This window comes from Oxyura jamaicensis, chromosome 1 (assembly GCF_011077185.1).
Source record: "Oxyura jamaicensis isolate SHBP4307 breed ruddy duck chromosome 1, BPBGC_Ojam_1.0, whole genome shotgun sequence".
In the NCBI taxonomy this organism is placed as follows: Eukaryota; Metazoa; Chordata; class Aves; order Anseriformes; family Anatidae; genus Oxyura; species Oxyura jamaicensis.
In genome coordinates this window covers 186,342,397-186,363,725 of record NC_048893.1, presented here as the reverse complement: position 1 = coordinate 186,363,725, position 21,329 = coordinate 186,342,397, and the positions used below count along the sequence as shown (strand labels likewise).

Genomic DNA, 21,329 nt, shown 5'->3' with positions numbered 1-21,329 from the left:
TCTTAAATCCCTGGTTAAATAAAAGTCCTGGGATTGTGCATAAGTTGTCTTGACTTCACAAATCAGTAACAAGTGCAAGGAGCAGCACATACAGGGTATTAACACACTACTCGCACAACAAGCAGAAGGGAAGAGATAGGACTGCATGTGTGGGTCTTGCAAAGTTGCAAGAGTAGATTGTTTTCAAAAAGTAACAGTCTGCACTGCATGCTACCTCTGGGTTCTCCTATTACAGAGGTCAAAACAAACTAAACTATTAGTTTTCTCTTAGCCTCTCACATTATTTTGAGGATGTCAAAACCAGGGGCGTAAAAGTGCTTTACAGCTCTAGTTTTTAAGGTCATCACTCTAAGCTTTCCCCTGCTCCCCCTTAAATCCTAAGAAACAACAGTATCTAGTAATTACGTGTATTAACAAAGACAAGATGTCAAATAAGAATGCATCATTTCAAGCTACAAAGGTGGGGTGTGGGTGGGGAGAAACAGTTCTTTTGGTCTTCTTTTAAGAGCCATTACCCTTATCTGAGGGTGAAGGTAAGGACAGCTGCTGGACACCATTGTACGGGTGTGGGACACGGCACAGGAACAGCAGATGCACACACAGCTGTTAGTGAGGGAGGCCCCAGGCTATGTAGCATCCTTCGGTGTGCTATCAGCATTTTGATCAGTTAAAATGAGGAAGATTAAAAAGAGAAGAAAAAAGAAAGTCAACAACATACTCTAGTAATTGACATGGCTATGTTAGAGCATGACTACAGCTGGAGCCCCAGCAGCTCAGAGCACAGGGGGAGCACCTGGCTGAGCACTGCAGGGAGGTGAGATCAAGAGACTGGCCCCAAAACACTTGGGGGTGAGGCAGGAACCCAGACAACATGGGATACAAGCCAAGGAAAGACAGCTCAGCAGGTTGTCTGCCCCTCTCCCCCCTGCAGACATGCATTCCACACAACTGGTACAGCTTCCTCCAAACTGGGGTTTAAGCACATGTTCAAATACTGGATCGGTAACACATTATCTCTGCGGACAAAAGACTCTTTGGATGTGAAACAACTTAGTTACCCTAAAACAAGCCACACAACCTGAGCAATCAAGTCTTTGTTTTCAACCTGAACACGGACTGGTATCCTTCTCTCTTAGCCATGGCTTACAGGTTAAGGACAGCAACACCTTAACTGAAGAGCAGACTGGCGAGTCATTAACGAGGGGGAACACATTACCACTGCTGGTGATACTATAAAATGGTAAATAAAATGGAAGGGCATGGTCACATATGTTCACGTCCCACGGCTTCAGTTACAGACTCAGAATAAGGGTAGGTAATAAAGTGCTTAACAGGGGGAAGGAGAAGGAATCCCATCACGTGACGACTTTAAGAACAAGTCGAACCATTTCTGACAGACACTTGTCCAAGTATGACTGATCCTGCCTCAGGGCAGTGCATGGACTAAGTAACCTCTGAAGTTCTTTCCAGACAGACTTGGGACAACTCAAGAGTTGGCAGGGCAGCTAAAGGTAAGGGTGAACCTTCTAATAAAGGTGAAATCCTCTCACAGGCTCTTCTGTTGAGGAGCAGAGGCTTAGAGCCAGGGCAACCCCTATACAAGTTTAACACCAATTCATATTGTTTGGACTTTTTAAAATTTCAGTTCAAAATATACTTATAAGAGTGTCTTACAGAAAATCCACAAGTATCCAGCTTTCAGAACAGTGTTAAGTTCATATTCAGAAAGGCTTTAACAGAACTTAATCCCATCAACTAAAGGGCAACAGACCAGCAAGCCTAACTTGTTATGGAGCAGTTACAAAGGCACCAGTTAGAACACCAGCATTTCTAGGCTAATCTAACTTTGAATAAAATAAAAAATTAGAAAGTTTGTGGCTGTTAACTCACCTCAAATCTAACAAAATTATAACTTGTTAGGTGTCTTGACTGTATGAGTTCATACTAGAGGGAAATCTGATGCTTCCTAAATCACTAGCTCTTGACTGACATGAGAGACTGTCTATCACAAGACACTGTACAAATAAATACCACTTTGGTGAGGTGAAATCCAGCACTGAGATGGAAACATTTTGTACTTTCCTACAGTTCAGAAACATGCCCTATTAAGGAACTGGAGCAGTAAAATATCAAGTTGCAGCCACTGTACACTGTTAGAACAAACAAGTGAATTACAGATGTCTGCTCAACCTTCAGTTGGTACAAAATACAGAACAGGAGCTGGGAAAGCAGAATTACATCTTACCTAAATCAGAGTAAAAACTTGCAGATTTAGGAGTTTCTTTGTGGATTTTTTTAAATATATAAATGAAGGCAAGTTTCATCTTATTTATTGTCAGTCTCATGCCATGAAGACAACCACCTTTCTCCATGAGGTTACTGTATCCTACAAAGCCTTCAAGAGACAGAGAAGATGATTAGGGCTGCTACAGGAGGGATTAGGATCCTTTTCGGTCCTTTAGGGAAGGAACAAAAAGATCTCAACATGTGGCTGATCAACATCCTCCTCCCCACATCCTTTCTCAAAGCATCAGACCTGCTGTCTCCTTCTACTGTGATCCCATCCAACCTGAAAAACAGGGAAAAGTGCCAGGGGAAGGAATCGGGAAAGGCAATGGAAATATAATACAGTTCTTGAAAGGAGACCAGAGAACAGTGAAAAAACACAGGAGTAGGGTTCACTGCTGGGCAGGACAACGGGTATGGCAGCAAAGACCTCCTCTAACAGGGACCAAAACCATTTTAAAATCTGTAATGGTCGACAAAGCCAGCTGGTACATGACGAGGATGTGAGCGAACGTCAGAGTTTGGAAGAATAAAAGTCCATTCAACAGCAGCACCACAGCTGCTTACTCAAACTTCCAGTTCTTTTCAAACATGGAATTCATAAAGTATTTTTCAGCAAGTCTTTGAGCTCAAACTGTTTCACCCCTAAAAATGAAGAACAGTTTTCCTCAAGCTTCTGCAGAGATAGCGAGTCAGATGACATCCCTAGAACCAGCTCCCTCAGAAGCTGAAATGGAATTGCTGGTGCCTCAGACCAGTGTTTGAGACAGATAAGGTAAAACCAGGCCTAAGGTTATATTTGTCCTGTTAAGAGCAAACAGATCTGTGTTTGCCTGTCCAGTGCTCCAAGCTGACCAGATACCAGTCCCAAAGAAGTTGTTACTGCAATGCTTGCACACTGTCTCACAGCAGCTTTTCATTTACAGAGGTACTTCATTAACACAGCTTCCAAACCAGGATTGTCTCCCACCCTATGAGCTCAGGGCAGCTGAAGACACCTTTGCACACAGGTCACCACCAGAAGTACAAACCTTCTTGGAAGCCATCAGAAGAGTAGAACAAACACTAACGGTAGAAATTGGTACCTATCAGTTAAGCCATTTTATGTGACAAGAGTCATGAGACAACTGTCAAGACTCCCAAGTCAATGCTGGTATCCCATCCTGAAGCACCTCCAGACCTTCTGAAAGTTAATTTTAGGGTGCTATCACTTTTTTGTTTTATTTTATTATTTAAAATATGTCTACCTGTGAGATATAATACAGCCAGGAAGGTCTGAAAGAAACTAGGCCAAAAATCTATTAGCGTTATTATTACCAGTTCAAGAGTTTGCACATGTAAGGTAGGGTAGTGGGAGGGAGTCCTCCCATTTTAATGTAAGGGGAAAAAAAAAAAAAAAAAAAAAAAAAAGAGAAACTGCTCTAGGGCTTTTTTGGCAAAGTTCCTTTAAAATGTAAAAGGATAAATACCTCACACCATGGGGATTATGAATCCTCTCCACTTCAGTAGTCTAAATTTCAAGCTTAATGTCATCCTCTTGCCAGCCTGCTTTGTCCCATGACACAACCCAGCTGGCAAGCTCAGAGAGCACCTCCCTGCCACCCTCCAGCCCCAGCTGGGAGGAGCCCCCTGCCAAGGCAGGCAGCTCACTGTGAGCACTGGCCTCAAAGCCCAGGCACTCTCCCCTGCTTGCTGCTGGAGAACACTGCTCGAGTATCAAGCACTACATCTTACCAACAGCTAGTCATTTTATCCTCCTATGAGAGCTAATATACTTTGGAACAATTTAGTAACAGAAAAATAGAGCAAAGCATATAAAGACAGGCTTTTACTTTAATAGCACCATGGTAAGAGATTATACAAATGCTGCACTGATTTTTATTCAGTTTTTATTATTTAGTAATTAAAGGCACTTCCAACTGCTTCTAAGTAGCACAGGAAAACTGAGAGGTGAAACTGTACTTCCATCATTTTCCTGGGTGAATACTCAGTTTTAAAGCAAAAAGCAAATTAATTTCCTTCTGAAGATCATGTAAAGCATACCAAATCATCAAGATAGCTTACTTCATAGAAGTGTCCAGGAGATAGAAGATACAAACAAAAACACAACAAGGCATACCTTGTTTTTAGAAGTTCACAACACTACTGTTCCAGATTTTCTTCTCACACCTTCTAATTATTTCTTGCATCTTTCACTTCACTTTTTCATTTTATCTTCATTACTGCTATTCAAGAAGTTCCATACTTTTATTATTTCACCCCATTCATTTCAAGTTATGTCCCACTAAAACAGCATGGAAGGCTATCTGCAGAATTCTTTTAAGCAGTGCAAACATCAAGGAAATTTTTAGTTTGAGGTGGTCTTACTCTAAATAGGCCAAATTTGAAAATAAGTTAAGATTTAACCAACTGAAATCTAGTGTAAAGAAATGCAGATCTCATGGAAGTCTTCTGACAAGTTAATCAGTAGGTTTTTATCACTAGGCCAGAAAATTAAGCCCTCTATATTCAACTAAGATCAACACAAATGACGTTTTAATTTAAGTAACCAATAATTAAAAATAAAAAATAAAAACAATACACTTGTCCTCATAGTCCATCTTATCCTTCCAGGTTTACAGCTGTACTCTGTGAAGTTTCAGAAGTTTAATATGGTTCAGCCAGCCAGAAAGTAGTCAGTTCAATGCTGAAATAGGGCTATGAACCTAAAAATAAGGATTCTCTTTTATTTCCCTTCCCACCTCCAGAAGAACAAATTAAAGACTAGTTCAAATAATTTGTCCGCTTACATCGTATATTTGGTAACGCTTCATTTCAAGCCAAAATTTGATACTCTGGCTTGGAACTGATAAGTTGATATGAACACCACCAACAGCATTTCACACTGAAGGCTTGTTACCCATCAGCATGCTGCACTGGCATACTGCACCTACTTCATTTACTTATATGCTTAACATGTAGCTGTTAAGTGTTACCAGAATGATTAAGGGAACATAAGATAGTACCAGAAAGCTTGAGAGCTTGAGTTACCTACCCCAAGTAGATTGTTGCTATTCAGGCACTATGAACACAACACTGCTGTCTTCAACTACCTGAAGGGAACACACAGAAGCCAGATTCTTCTTAAAGGTCCATGGTGAGAGGATGAGAGGCAAGAGACAAAAGTTGCAAGAAGGAAAATTCCAATTAGATACTAAGAAAGAAGTTTCAGAGTGAGGTGAATCGAATACTGTAAGAAGTTACCTGAAGAGACTGGAAGTCTTCATCCTTAGAGATATGCAAAACTCAACTGGACAAACCCTGAGCAAGCTCATGTAAGTTGGCCCTGCGTTGACCAGCAGGTTGGACCAGGTGACTTCCACAGGTCCCTTCCAACACAGAATTACTCTGATTTTGCAACACCTGCCCAACGCCTGCTTCACTGATCAGCTGATCAAGAAGAATATGAAGGAGACAGAAAAATGCAGCCCCTGATTTAATCTGAAGTAGCATGCAGGACCTTGCTCAAAACTCTTACAGCTGAAGAGCCTCTCTAGCAGGAACAAAAGCAAACATTCAAAATCTCTAGGTGGTAGTAACTCTATCACAGCTACACTCAGCTTCAGAAGATAGTAAAATACAAGTGAGGATGCTTGAAAGGACATGCACACTTGCCAGTAAAAGAGGACCAGATACTTACAGGTGTCATGGAATGAACAGACATACCATATTGACATACTAGGTGGCCAGAAATGCTTGAAAGAGCAAGAGAAAACAGGCAGAACTAGCAGTCTACTAGAACCAAGAAGTCAGACTTCATAAAGCTGTGATGACCAGGTGCTCAAATGATCATGCCAGTGAAGAACTGTTAATTTGCCAAAGACAAAAAATGCGCAGAAAAAAGTTTTCTCCTTCTTCAAAATGCATGAAGAAGAGTAATGTATAGAGCCAAGAAGGTACCTAACTACAGAAGTAACATCTTGATAACTCATACAGAACATTTTTTTTTCTTTTTACTTCTGTTTCTCCTTTCTACTCCTTGCAGACGCTGAAGCTCTGCTCTTGAAAACTTCCAGAGTCTGTCTCAAGTGGGAAGTGGAAGAAATCTTAGAACAAAGGGACAGGGGATCAAAAAAAACAAGGTATGGGGACTCAGCATCTAGTTTTGATGTGTTTGCAGTACCTAAAACATCAAGTGATACACAACTGCTTGCTTGAATCAACAGAATGTATGCATTTGGATACCAAAGAGCAGGAGAGTAGCAAGCATGATGCCAGTTTTAAGGGAACTAAGGGAAGATTTCAACACTGAACCTGTAAGCTTTATGTCTCTATTAAAGAAGTTAAGAGAAAAGGGTAGCACTGAATTAGCTTTAAATAAACATGGAAGAGTCAAAGCAACTTTTTCAAAGAGAAGCACTGCTTCACAAATCTGGTTGAATTCTCTAAATGAGGCAACAGGCACTGGAGTCACGCAGCTGATGCAGTCAGTAAGGATGTCCAGAAGTCTTGTAGCAAAGTTATTTGACAGTCATTTGACATATATAGGCTTTCAAGGAAGTTAACCAGCTACGTGAGGGGAGAAAAAAAAAAAAGTCCTTTCATGGACAGTAACTGGTAAAGATGGTAAGCATCAGGTAAGAACAGTCAGCTCTTACTCAGTAAAAGATGCTGACCTTTGCTGTTTCACAGAGATGAAATGACCTGCAAGTTAACTCAGAATTAAGTTGATCCTTGTTATTACTACTGCAAACATCTGCAGAAGGACTTTGTAAGACTGAGTGAATAGACAATAAACTTGCAGATTAAACTCTGTAGATGTGATACATACGTGAAAACAATATGAACTGACAAACTCTAAGCTCATTACTAATGAGGAAGTAAGATACTGAGCTAACACCATATAGTTTCGTGACCTTGTGAAAAGGAAGCGAACACAAAATAGTACACGACTGTAGGAATCTGCAAGTGCATTCACATCTTGACTCCTCTGTGAGGCTTTGCTCTGCCTCCCATTCTTCCCCACTCAACTGGCTACTTCTGAGGAGGAAAGGGTCTGGACGTCTGTCCTCTTCTAGTTCTAACTATTGAGGATGTGCTGCAGCTAAGCAGGCTGTAGGATTTACAACCTTAAACACTGTAAATTGTAAACTCTTAGGTGCAACACATGTGATGGGAAAGTTAATGGCACAACCCTTGAATAGTACTGGGCAACCCCATAGGGTATAGCATGTTGAGTCCTGTGCAGACTCATTCAGACTTTACTTCAGAAATGGTCGCAAATGCACCTATTTCCTTAACTATGCCCACCCACATCAGCGAGCATATGAGTAGTTATGCAGCACAGACTAATCAGGTCCAGTAACTTAGCTTGTTCCCCAGCCAAATTTTATTAGCAGCACAGATCCAGCCCTGTCTAACCTTAATTGCAATACCCTAACACTCTGTGGATAGTTGGTTTTGGCTACAGTTCTCCCTCTTTGTGCAGCACTCTTTGTGGCATCCATGACAAGTGATTTTGGCAGAGTTAAGTTGTGCACTACACAGTGCCTAACCTGTTTTTGCCTGAGGGCACAAGCAAGAAGAGGCTTGCTTTCCACCACAGTCACAAGTCAGCCCTGGGCATAGCCATATTCCCTCCCTTACCTAGACACCTGGAGAAGAAATACTTTTTTAGTCCTAGTTCTAGCATGAGCAATGTTGCCTAAATAGATAAGCTCTCCTCTGAAAATCTCCTGCCCCAGATTCTTTCTTCTAACAGGTATGGTCTTTGTTGCAAATGGAGGTCAGCAATTCTCTCTCAGCTTAGCCAGCTGTCAGTCTCTTCCAACATAACCCAGAAGAAACTTGCAAGGACTCTTGAGTAGGAAAACCTGCAAAGAGGCATGATCTCCCCTGCTGGAATACTAGGTTGGAAAGAATTTTAATCATAACAAGCACAACCATCCTCACAGGGTCAGGGTGTTGAACTCTACCGCCCACCTACTGCACAGTAGTTTTTCATCATCTCTCAAACTATTTGCTAGTTGTTAAATCTTTGCTTACCTGAATGAAAGTAGCACCCTCTACTGCTGCCTTCAGGTCTGTGCAGACGCTGATGAGAGCCAACTGCTTCTCTGCACTCAGAGATCCTTTCAGGAATCCTGACTCCTCCAGCTCTTTCATTTGTTTCCTGATAGAAACAAGACACGCATAAGTACTTGATCATTTTAAAGCCACCCTTACTTTTCTGTTTTTTAAATAAAAGCTTTTTAACAACCCAGTAATACGAACACTATTTGCCATGCCACAGCATGTATTTATACTCAAAAATATAAAGGTTAGTTTCAGTCATTTCTCTCTGCTAAGGTTTTTCTTCCCTTCAAACATGGACAGCTGCAAGATTTATTCCTAGTCCCAAATTTGTCACCACCACCAAACCTGTTTTCACTAGTGCAGAATCAGCAAGAGTTTTTCTACTTATATTTAATGGGAATAGAGACACCTTTAATTTAGTTCCTCTAGTATTACAAAAAACAGCTCTTGTTGACACCTCTGTAGGATCAGTTTAACTGTATTAAAAGTAAATAAATACATCCCATACTGCCAAGAGTCATTCCTAAAAAGATACATCCCCCTAGCACAGATAACGACTACGGAGCAAGTGTCTGAAAACCCTCAAAAATCAAGAGCAAGCCTCAAAATTGTATAAGTAATTGAGAGGTGTAATTTTCAAGAAATTAAGTGGGATTAAAGCACCTCATCACAATCAACTTGAAGCTATTTGGTGTAGCCATTATTACAGTTAAATCTGTTGGTTACCTGAAGGCAGAACTCCTCTAAAACCTTTGTTTATTATTCAGCAAAAATTGCTCATCCTGAAGAGGAGGAAATTGAGCTAATGATTAGCAGTGGGAGAAAAAAAATAATCCTTTGTTCTCCCTACCAAACAAGTTCCGAAACTTTGGCTTCTTTTTGAATGCCTCCTTAGACAGCAAGTAAATTGCACTTGGCACCCAACTGGAGGGTGGAAAAGCCACAGCAAACAGAGAAGCTGTACAGCCTGGAAAGAAAAAGGTGGGGCAATTTTTTGTGTTACACAAATCACATTGCTGAATATAGAAACAACCAGGGATCTACCATGCTTTTTCTAAATGACTGCAGCAGACATGACAGTCTTCACAAGGGGCTTTCTGGGACAGTACATGTTAAATGTGTAGAAGATATTTATACAGACCAAGATGAACTCTGTACCCAGCCACAAACCAGTCCTTAGTAAGCCTGCCCAGCCCCCCCTCATACCCTAACAGTACCACTAGATTTGTTTTTGCATCTAGAGACCTCAGAAGAGATGGGGCCCCCTGAGTCCCTCAATACTTTACCAAGCAGCACTTCAACTTAAGGGAAAATACAGAGGGATGTGAGTCGCCCTGCCTCTATCTTCTTCTCTACGTAGGCTTTTCAGGCTGGTGGCTGAGCAGTGTGGGATAACACATCCACACTTCGTCAGGCCATCCCTTTATTTAGAGCTCTTCCCTGTCAACAAGTGTTGAGCCCACAGATCTAACACTAAGCTTCCTCTTCCAGATTTCTTAAAGAGACTGAGGGGGATTCATCTCACCAACCCTGTCAGCATGTACATCTGAGGCAATCACCTTCAGCTCTCTTTTAGAGAAGGGAGAACAAAGTGTTTTGGGTACATTTGCCTGATCTTTTTCAGGCACCTAAATATGCAGTCTTTCTCATCTTACGAGAGAAGCAGCTATTTTTGCTCATGGAGAAATATGTAGAATGAGCCACTTAGACCAAAGTATTCTGAAGCTACCATAGATAAAAGTTTTCAGAGATTTATTTAAAGACAACCCAGTTCCTACTGAGCTACACAGAAGGAAGTCAAACCTGAGAGGTTCAATGGGCCTTCAGATCTTCAGCTGGAAATGGCTCACTAAATCTACCATCAGCTTCCAGAGAATCAGAATTTTACTTCAGCAACTGTGTAGTTGGATTGTGTCCAAGAAAATACAACAAGCATAAACTCTAGTAGTTTCATCATGGCTTAATTAAGAGGTCATAACCACCTGCTGCCCTGCACATTACTTTGACGCCCTCCCTCCCACTGAAGGTAGTGTAAAGGAGAGTATTTGTTTCCCAGCAAACAATCCAGATTCCTAACGTATCTCTCCAACACCACCCCAGAGCTGCAACACCTTACCACTGAAATCTGGGTAAGGAGCACGCTGCAGCAGTCACAAATGTATAGAACAGTTCTGCTCCTGGTTTAGCACAAGAGCCAGAAGAGGCAAATACCTTCTAATCTCCATGGACTTTGCACCTTCAATCAAAGTATTTCCTATAATTTGGGAGTAGGCAAGACGTCAACTGAAATTTTATATGAAGTTGGTAAAGGTTAACACAGTACCTTCCAAAACAGAATAGGCACCCGTACTTTAATGTGTGCAGAATAAGCACATATTTCAACTTTCAAACACACACAAGAAAAACAAGCTACAAAACACACACAGCTAACTCCTACAAGCATTAGCTTTCTCCTCTTCAAGGAAATCCTTCAATACTTAACTCCAGATAATCTTTTCTGTGGTGCAAGTTCTGATACTTTATTTTTGTAACAGCTGATCATTGACAATTTTTTAAAACTGTTTTAGGCAGAGCACACCTCAGTAAACAGCTAGGCATTGCATTCTGTTTACATTGGACAACACCTTTGAAAAGGTTCATTCTTAGCTAGAAAATGAAGCCAGGACTTATGCACTTTTCAGGCACTGCTCAGGTTTGTCAAATTTGCTTCTCCGGAGTCCCTTGGATTTTGGGCCAAAATTAACGTTTCTATCAGTCTGTGTGTGCAGTACAACACTGATGCAGACTTCTATCAGCTTTCTGCCTCTTTTCTCAAATATGGGTTTATTCTCATATGGATTTATATTGTGGTTAGTGCCACAGAAATCAGCAGGAAATACATCGAGTTTCTCAGCAAGTTCCCCACTCAGCTCCTTGACAAACAGCAAGGGGACAGCTGGAAAGCACAGCCTTCTGCCTCTTTAGTAATCTGCGTGGCAATCTGCAGGGACCAGGACATTTCAGCTCCCTTTTTGCAAGCTGCCAGGGTACACCACGGGTGGCTAGGCAGAAACTCTAACTGACTTCCTAAGGCTTCTGGCACACTAAAGATGCCAGCACTTCATGTGTAAAGGGACAGGTGCATCTAAACTAAACTATCCACACTTCTGGCTCCTGATGCCTTCCTTGTGAAGTGAAATGGTAGGGGACCAATTAATTCAGAAGGCATCAAATATTCATTTGTCAGAAGTCTGTTTAACAGGCACAGTTGCCTGAATCCAGCATCTTCTTGCCACAGCCCATAGGTTTTTTTGTTTGTTTGTTTTTTAAAGTGAAGTTTGAAGAGAACACAACAGAATTTTGCCCTGCTATGAAGGAGGCGAAGCTCCTGTCCACTTTGTGCAATATTACACTTCCTCATTCCCCCTGGTCCTCTGAAACTCCATACCATGATTGGTAACTGAGGGATTCAAAACAGCTAGCAACAGAGATGCTGTTTGCATTCATCTTCCACAAACTCTTGTAGAAGTTTGCAGCACTTGTCTCCTGTTCAGTTCCTTTTTTTTTTTTTTACCTCTGCCAGCGATGACCATCCACCCATGCCTGCCCCTGCCATAAGCCATTACACACTTCACTGTGAACAGAAAATATGATTTCTTAACTAACCCACAAAGCTGCTGCCTTCATTCTTCAGAATTTGAGGCTAGATCATTCCTCCCTCACCCCTTCTTCCTCCTGCAGAAAGTCCTTTCTGTTAACATCACCAAGCTTGCAATTTAAGTTTTACTTAGAGCACAGAACATGAAATGCAATTAATGCATTACTTCAATTTTGGCTTCCCCTTTCCCTATGGGATTTTTTTTTGTCCCCTTCATTAATACATTTATTGACAGTTTGGTTATTCCACAAATGAATTCTAAGCCTTCCAAATGGTAAACCCTACTTACATTCCTCTGGGGTACTAGACTGCTGCAGAAGTGTGAGCGATGGAAGAGAGCTTCCCCATACTTACCATATATTAAGGCACACAACTGACAGGTTTATGCATACAGCAGTGCACCACTGACCTCTACTGGGTGAGTTTTTATTCAGAGCAGCCTCATGTTCAGGGTGATCATCCCTGAGTACAATCACAGACTCAAAGGCCATGGCCTTTGCTGGAGGACACACCACAGGACTTCACTCTGCAGTTGTGTCACAGTGCACATGAAGCAACAGCTTGAAGAATTTGTCTCAGTACACATAAGGTCTTCAGAGAATGGTGAAATCACATCTGTAAGAAAATACTGCTTCCTTCTAGATCCCACCCCTCAACAAGCTCCAGAACTTCTCTGTTGAACCAGACTGCCCATCTCAACACTGTTCTGGGAACTGAACTGTTATTTACTTCAGGATAAGGTAAGGAATCTATAGCTAATGACTACTGAATCACAACACACTGACCAGATCAGCAAGGGGAGGGGAGGGGAAGAAGAAGCAATACCAAAAATGCTTCTTCACAACTTCAGCCAGCTACCTTTGCCCAAAGACCAGAGCCAGTAACCAGTCATGGCACCAGGCTGCTATCTACTGCTGTCTGATAAGTGAGGGAATAGCTGGAATGCAAAGAATCACAGAATCATCTAGGTTGGAAGAGACCTCCAAGATCACCTAGTCCAACCCCTGACCTAACACTAACAAGTCCTCCACTAAACCATATCATTAAGCTCTACATCTATACATCTTTTAAAGACCTCCAGGAAAAACCAAAACCCCACAGAACCCACAGATCTAGCCTGAGACACAACAGATCAAGCTTGCCAACAAATGCCCCTGACACTAGGACCAGCTTACTGTCTACACACACAATGGCCAAATAGTAAGCTGCTAATACTGAGTTGCAAGTGGCCATTTGAAAGTATTCACAACCAAATCCCCTCTTCCTGCTTTCCCCAAACTGAATATAAGCATACAACTTACACATTACAAGCTTCCTACTCAGAACCGCAGGACAAGCTGGCCCAGATATGAGATCCAGAGCTGTCAGATGCACTTTCTCCACAGAAATGTCTGTACATTAAAGAAGGACAGTTGCTCATCTTCCTCTGGCACAGTTTTGAAGAGTCAGAAAGCAAAGGACTCCAGAGCAGCTGGTGCACAGCATAAAAGCACGGCAACGCATGCAAGCCCATCTGACTTCTGAGACCTCCTAAAGGTTCACATGCACACACATGCATGCAGAGGCCTCAGGAAGTCTCAAGTCCGGCTTGTACCTGTAGCAGAACGACTGCTTAGACCAGGTGAGGTTAACCTTGGCTTTGTGCAGCCAAACCTTGAAAGCCTTCATGAATGGAAGTTTCATCACCTTTTCAGATAACCTGTTACTTCTGCATACCAGACAAGCATCAACACCGTAACTGTTCTCAAAGCACAGCCTTTGTCATTGCAAAAGTCAGTCTTATTTAAAGCCTATTTTCGAGCTGCCAAGGGGGATTGCCTGCCACACAGGAATGAGGAGAAAGACAGCATTTCTCTTTGGAGACTGTTTCAACTGACTTGCTCAAGGACACTCAAGGAGAAAATGCCAGGTCTACTCTCTACATCAAGAAACGTTACACTGCTACAGATGGAAGCTTTTATCAAGCACAGAACAAGGAAATGTATTTAGGTCTTCCAATTTTTATGTCCTGTCTCATCAGCTGAGGAATAGGAAACAAACATTTTGAAAGTCCTTTTTGCATCTTGAAAATATCCTACTATTAGAGCTGGGGAAAAGACTGAAAGAGAATGGAGACAGACACCATGCCTAAAAGGACTTGGCTCTACCGTTTCCAAGCATTAGTGGCTTAGCAAGAGCTCAGGGCATGGACAGAATGAGTACATCACCACCCTCACAAGACCAAGTAGACAAGCCCCAAAGAACCTCTTCACACTATCACCACCATTAAGTCTCAGGAGATAGCTAAGGCATTTCTGAATGCAGAACTTCTGAGAAGTAGCGTTACCATCCTGCCCTGCCTCCCAGTTACTTAGAAGAGCTCAGAAACTCTTTTCTTCCCCAGTGGAAAGGGTGGCTAGAGGAAACTACTGTTTTAGAACTGTCTCTGGGGAACTATTAGACTGGTCTCAAACATCCTGTCTCATTTTCCATATAGCATTCATTCTACAGCCTCATTATCTTATTACAGTATTCTGTGTTTTACCAATCTTTATCAGCTGCATAATTACGTTTGGAACAGTAGCATGGTAACTATTTGAAAAAAGTTGACACATTACAACAGTCAAGTGTTTTGGGGGGACATGCACCAAAGCATTTCCACACAGTAAGTTTTAGGAATACTTCCAGGAACAGGGTACTACTTGTTTTTCTAATTCTCATTATTTTAAAGTTCAACAATCTTGCATTCAAACCAGAATTACACGGACTCTGAAGAAAGCATACTGGATATGAGAAGTTACATTTTCCAAGGCAGGTTAGCACAGGGTCTTTCAGGAGGTCAAGCAGGGCATAAAGCTGTTCAATAGTTTGTTTTCTTCTCCGGAAGAGGTTGTTCCGTTAGAGCAGACACTAGTTAATAATGCTAATGGTACACCCAGTTCAATCCAGTGTGCAGTCATTTTTTGTGTCAGGGCACTGACTACCAAGTGTGTATCAACAGGTAGGTAGGAAATCCACTGCACCAAGCTAGGCCACACGCTCTCATTCCCTTTCCATATTTGGTCAACTGACATTGTGGCAACCTGACACGTATTTCCGTTTGTGTCAGTAGATGCAAATTTCACAGTTTAGACTCATTTTTGACCAGTTGTTCTGAAAAATGTGACAGAGCACATTTCAGACTTTCTACAGATACCTGCAGGTTCCCATCCTCAATGCAAGTCCCTCCCAGCCTCCATGCCACACCTCTGGCAAGTCTGCACACAACTGCTTCCCACCTACCATATTGTGAGAGTTGGATTCATTAGGTTAATGAATCCTGAAGTGCCCCAGGGAAATACAGATTATATAAATCCAGAATGAGTTACAAGTCAACGTACTAAAAGTCAATCATATAATAGTTAACTGTAGAAGTGACTACTGTGTGCTACTCAAATCCACTTTTCCTTGGTTTAGAAAAGCAAAACTAAGAAGTCCTCGGCATACTCTGGTTTTTCTTTAATATGCAAAGTACATAGAACTAAGTCATAGACTTTAAACTAAAATGGAACAAAACTCTTTCCAATTCTGAAGCTAAAAACGCCAACAAAAAACAACTAACCAAACAAAAACACACTCACAACTAAATCTAAGAACTTTCCTAACTTATTAGCAATGTGGAGAGAATGGAAAGCACACCCCAGCAAGTCCAGAGGAGCAACCACCAGCTGGCTCTGTCATACAACTTCCATAGGCAGCCCCTGCTGCTCTCTTCCACAAGCCTTCATTACATACTTCAGCTCCAGCACTTACACAAGTATCATATCAGTGATCCAAATGGTCTTACCACAGATTGTATGCTATGTATGTATGGGAAAAAAAAAAAAAAAAGGTTTGACTGTATTTTGATAGGTATAATCATTAAAATAATGGTTGATGGAACTGCATAGCTTGTGTTCTCGTCGCAAAAAAGCTATGTTTTACTTAAACTAGACTTTTTAACTAAGATGTTACAACAGCCAAGATACATAAGTTAATAAGTTGAGTTAAACACCTTATGTGAAAGCCAAACCTGCCTTGAACTCCCACAGAACAGCATGTGCAGGCATAGGACAGTACACTGACACACCCAAATGCCTCTCTATACTACTACACACAATAATTCATTTTTCTTTTCCAAGCTGAAATCTTTGCAAGATTGCAGTTATCCTTCTACTATCAGACAAAGAAAAAAAATGGGGTGAGTGCTAGCTTTACTAAGGCAGACCGCAAGTCTCCTTCCTTCTCCAGAAATCCAGAGGCTCATTGTGGCTACTGCTATGACAGCAACTCTGCAAAAAATGAAAGTGCCATCATATAGGTGTAGTAACAGAGGTGTTAGTCAAACATAATGTCTATCTTGAGAGTTCTGAGGAAATGAAAAAAATATCACCACCAAAAAAAACACAAAACTGTAAGAGACAGATTTTTCCCCCATCCTTGACTACCAAATTTTTGCTTAAAAAAAATATATATCTCATTAGACAAAACATACTGTTTCACATCTAAATTCCTACAACAGGACTAGTGTATAGGGACTCCTGAAGTCACTATTCCTTGCTGTAAGCCTAGTTACCGAAAGCAACACACCACAACCCCTTTTTAGGTACAACTTAATCCCCAGACTGGCTGCTGCACAGCAGCTAACATGTTACATTACAAGGCAGCAAGAGGGGAGGGCTGAAGCACTTAGCTGGATGCTTATCAGGAAGCAACCTGAACTTCAGCATTAAATGCTGATACAGCAATATACGGTTGTACGCAGAACCACTGTGTCAACATACACTCTCACATACACACAAGCTACACTTCTAGGACTGGCAAAAAGAGGTTGAATAGAACCAACCAGCCACTGTCCTTTCTAACCTAAGAACTAGGGGCCAAACAAAGCACCTGAGGAGTCAGGTTCAAAACAAACCAGAAGAACAGCTCTTCACGCAGAGAGCAGTAAACCCGCAGAACACAAAGTCCCTTGGCAAGGAGGCTGCAAAAAGATTTACACAGGTTCAAGGCAAGGTTAAGTGAAATACACTTAAGAGTCACTCAGTAGATAAGCAACTTCTAGGCACTGCAGGTCAGGGGAGGGAGGGAAGACAGGCAGGATTTGAATTTGCAGCTCTGCATGTTTCCAAAGCGGGGGTCTTCAGCTGCAGTGCCACAGGGTTAACAGAAGAGGGCTAGGGGACTACTGTCTGAAGCATTTTGACTGTTCTCATGTTCAAGTTCTCAAATTTGCAACTTCTAAGGGTGCTTCCAAGCCACTATTGTAATTGTTGTTGCGCCTTTAGTAGTAGTTGCATCTTTAACAGAAACAGTAGTTGCATCTTTAACAGAACTAGCCACCTCATCTTCTAGGATGCTAGAATTTTAAAATATATATATATAGTTATAAAGAAGTGGTAATTATAGTAGGTCTCTTTAGCAATCAGTATTAGCCTCTTTGAGTTCTGAAGAAGTCTTTGTTGTCTTTCTATGCATAAACTCTTATGCTCGTGTATTTCAAGCCAGTCTATAGATAACCTAATCATGAAAGATATGGTTTCAAGAACTTGGATTTAAATTTAATGTCTTAAACCATTATTTAATTATTGAAGTGCCCTTCAGAAGTGTCATTGAGAGATTTAGAGGCACAGTTCTGATCTTAACAGGAGTTGTACTTTTAAGTTAAAGCGTTCTTTAATGCTTATAATATACGCTGTCTTGAATAGTAAGATGAAGCTATTCATTCATAATGACAGAAATCCCACAGATTCATTGCAATGTCAGTCATTTCAAGTCAGGTGACCTACCGTATGTTTTCCAGTGCACTTGTCAGTTGTTGTTGTGCAATGTCATAAAGTTTCACTTTGAAGCCTCCGGCAGCAAACACCATGGCCCAGCTGCAACCAATGAGCCCGCTGAAAAGGAAGTAAGTTTTAACCAATTAATAAAGTAGCACTTATCCGGGGTGGGGTGGAGAAGGTCCAACAACAACCAGTGCAAGAACTAAAACAGTCCAGATTCTACAGTATTCAATTCAAAAATCAGTTACACGTTGATAAGAAACCAACCTCCCTCTGTAGCAAAGCAATATCCTTTGCTAGTTGTGTAGCAGCTTCTCTGAGTGCTGGGAGAAAGATAAGAAAGGAAAAAAAAGAGAAAAAGGATAGCATAATTCTAAAGAGTAGGAACTGCTACTCTGGGACACTGGATTCAAGTATTAACAGTTGTATCAGCTGTAATCCTAACCTGGAACTGATGCAAGGAATCACATTACAGAAGGTTTGTTTTTGTCATTTTTTTGAAATTCATTTGTTTAATTCAAAGTCTGAATATGGAGAGCAACCCATTTGTCCAGGAGTTCAAGATCCTGCTTCAGAGATAATCAGAGAAACCTATGGCCCAGCTACTGCAATCATGGATCCTCTACAATTCAGGAAATGCTGCAAGTGTGCGAAAACCAGGAGGAAAAAAAAAAAAAAAAAAAAAAAACACGTGGTTTTTATACTACTTTTCCACCTACCACATATAGCATCACCCTTGCTTTTAGATGAAACATCCTACCATGCTGGAGGCCTGCATTAGCAGTCTGCCCACATCTTGTGGTAAAGCCGTATTACTTGTAGCCCATTATTAAGAAATGCATAAAGGAAATGTACAGTAACTGATAGTTTCATCATGTCTATCAAAACAATGCAGGTTTTTAACTTAACTAGCTTTATTAGCAGGCACTAGCCTCTTTAAACATAAGTTTAAAATACTGAGACACAGTACAGCAAGATTAAGTAACATCACAAATAATCCTAACAGCAACAAGAGCAGAACTCTATATCCATGACCATTATTACTAGTGTTGATTTTCACATGCATTTCCTGACATTTCTGAGATTGCTGTCCTTGTAACATTAGACTTAAGCAACGTCTGTCAACTGGAAAAACGAAAGGCAAGTAGGTCATCAGTAAATGATGATACGGGGGGGTAAAAATTCAGAGATAAAGCAGCAGGCCAGATAAGAAAAGGAAGAGAAAACAGGAACGTGTTCAGCCTTTAGTTAAAGAAGAATAAAAATGGAAGAAAACAGGAAGTTTCAGGAAACAGCAGGAATCAGTGGAAATAACTGGGGGTGGGGTTGGGGGTGAAACTGTGTATTTAGTGTTGTTAAATGAGAACTTACCATCTACTTAAAATACATCATTTAAAAGAAAAAGCAAACATCTTCGCTGCAGCAAGCCCAGACCTCAGCAGTTCTCAGGCAAACTACAGAACAAGCACTTATGGAAGAGTAACACATGGGTCATTGTTAGCTATGGTAACTTCCCAAATAGCAAATACTTCTAAACTACAAGCATTTGGATCATCTGAATCCTAAACAAGCAAATTTGAGCCATAAGTATCTTTAAAAACAACCTCATCCCTCTCAAACTGCACTTTCAAATTAGCTTTCTTTGAAAATCAACATTTGACCAAATAAATTATTTCTTCTATTTTGATATTGATTTTTGGGACTGTGCGATTTGTTTTCTTCGGCACTATCAAGCGTACGAAGTCAGTGGTAGGTGTCAGACTTGTGCGATGGCGCAGTAGTGCATGACAGCAACATCCCAGCAGGGTGCTGATGCACTTGACCCCAAGACGTTCCCTTAGGACAGGCAGACACTGTCATTTTGGGCCCAGTGCTGGGCCCAGGGATCCAGACCTGCTCTCTTGGCTTTGGCTGCTATGGGTGGCAGGTTCCCTCCTTGGGCAGGTGGCAAAGAGCCCAGCTCTCCGGACACTTCTTTGTGCCACCGGGAACAGAGGGTTTCGCCGCCGGCGCGTGACAGCAGCCAGACACGTGCCTCCGACCTCGAGCAGCCTCGCTGCCAGCGTCGCCTAACCAGATTATTGCTCAAATAAACGAATTTTAACTTAAGAGGACAAAGCGATGCCTCCACAGCCAAACCCACCGCTGCATGCCCAACCGATGACCACCCTGCTGGCAAACCGAGGGCTGGTCACCACCCATGGCAGCAACACTTAAACTTGTCCCCAGCCTCCTGCGGGCTTCCAGCCGCACCAAGGCGGCACAGCACCGGGCCGAGAGGGCACCGAGAGCCCGGCCGGCCGGGAGAGGCGCTGCCCCGCCGCCACCCGGCTGCCCCTTCCAGGCGGGTCCCGGAGTCCCCCCGGTGCGGGCGGGGAACGAGAGGCCTCACCTGCCGATCACGGCAACCTGCGGGGACTCCATGCCGGCGGGGGACGCAGCGGAGCAGCAGCCGCCACACCGCCACCGCCGCCGCCTTTAAGGCGCCCGCTCCCCACCCACGGCGGCCGCCATGTCGCGGCCGCCCCCATTGGCTCCGGCTAACGTTGGCCGCGCCTCTCGGGCCGGGCCGGGCCGGCCTCGCCTCGCTCCCACGACGGGAGGGAGACCGCCCCCGGTGGCTCTCAGCCGGGGCTCGCTTCGTCCCCTGTCGCAGCCGTGCCGGCCCTACACGGAGGCTTGTCCTCTCCGAAAACGGGGCGCCGTACTCTGGTCCCCCGGGAAGGGTCGGGCCCTGTGTGCTCGGCCGCACGCCGTGCCAGGAGGCAGCAGGGGAGGGCAGCCCCTTCCAGGCTCAGGGCAGGCTTTGCCGGGTGCAGTCTGCCCGTCCCACCTCGACGGGAGTGTACCCAGCCACTGCCGAAATCTGGCCTTTAAGTTGAGGCCCAAGTTTGACCCTACTGTCCAAAAGCATAGACCCTTCTGGCCACAATCAGGTGTTCAGGTTCAACGTGAGCTCCCGATGAAACTGAAACAGGGATCGGGGCCATGGGATTTGCAGCCTTCTCTGAAGAAGCAAAGCCCCCGTCCCATGACACTTGGGCCACAGAAAGTACGAGAATGCGTGTCAAAGCCCACAGCTCTCAGTTCCCTGATGAGGGCACAAATTAATTCCAAAATGAAGTTCGAAGTCCAAACTATTTTTTTTTGCATTAGGAAATTTTATAATATTATAATTAAAATTATAATAAAATTTATTATAAAATTTATTATATCAGTTACTTTATTATAACAAATATTTTATTATAATGAAATATTTATTATATAATAAAATGTAAGTTGATGCTATTTAAATACTTTCCTCTTGAATCCTAATAAATAACATATTTTTGTTGACTTTCCTTGATTTTTGCACAAAAACTTTTTTATATTGTGAAAAAAATGTAACATTAAAATGTTAACATAATTTTTTAATGATCTTGACAGCTCTATAGTATCTGCTGTTCTGCTGGAATGCTGTGTAACTCATTTTTTCAAATTCTATATAGTTCCTACTCACCTGCATGTCGCTCTGTAATCATGCTGGATATTCCTGAAAAGAAAGAGAAGTTAAGATTTTAAATGCCTATTTG

The 21,329-nt window shown here is 42.2% G+C and overlaps 1 protein-coding gene across 2 annotated transcripts in view; it reads right to left on the bottom strand.

Moving 5' to 3' along the window:
- CRYL1 (crystallin lambda 1) overlaps window positions 1-20,796 on the bottom strand; it is a 58,483-nt gene extending 37,687 nt beyond the window's left edge. The window contains exons 1-3 of one of the 2 annotated variants that reach the window (XM_035326457.1): window positions 20,654-20,796; window positions 17,764-17,871; window positions 8,311-8,437 (exon numbers count right to left, since the gene is read on the bottom strand). In XM_035326457.1, coding sequence (XP_035182348.1) covers window positions 8,311-8,437; window positions 17,764-17,846 — 210 coding nt within the window. In that variant the 5' untranslated portion in view covers window positions 17,847-17,871; window positions 20,654-20,796. Of the gene's footprint in view, window positions 1-8,310; window positions 8,438-17,763; window positions 17,872-20,149; window positions 20,307-20,653 lie in introns of those variants that run through there. The other variant, XM_035326449.1, reaches the window with a different exon arrangement.
- Window positions 20,797-21,329: the final 533 nt, after the last annotated feature.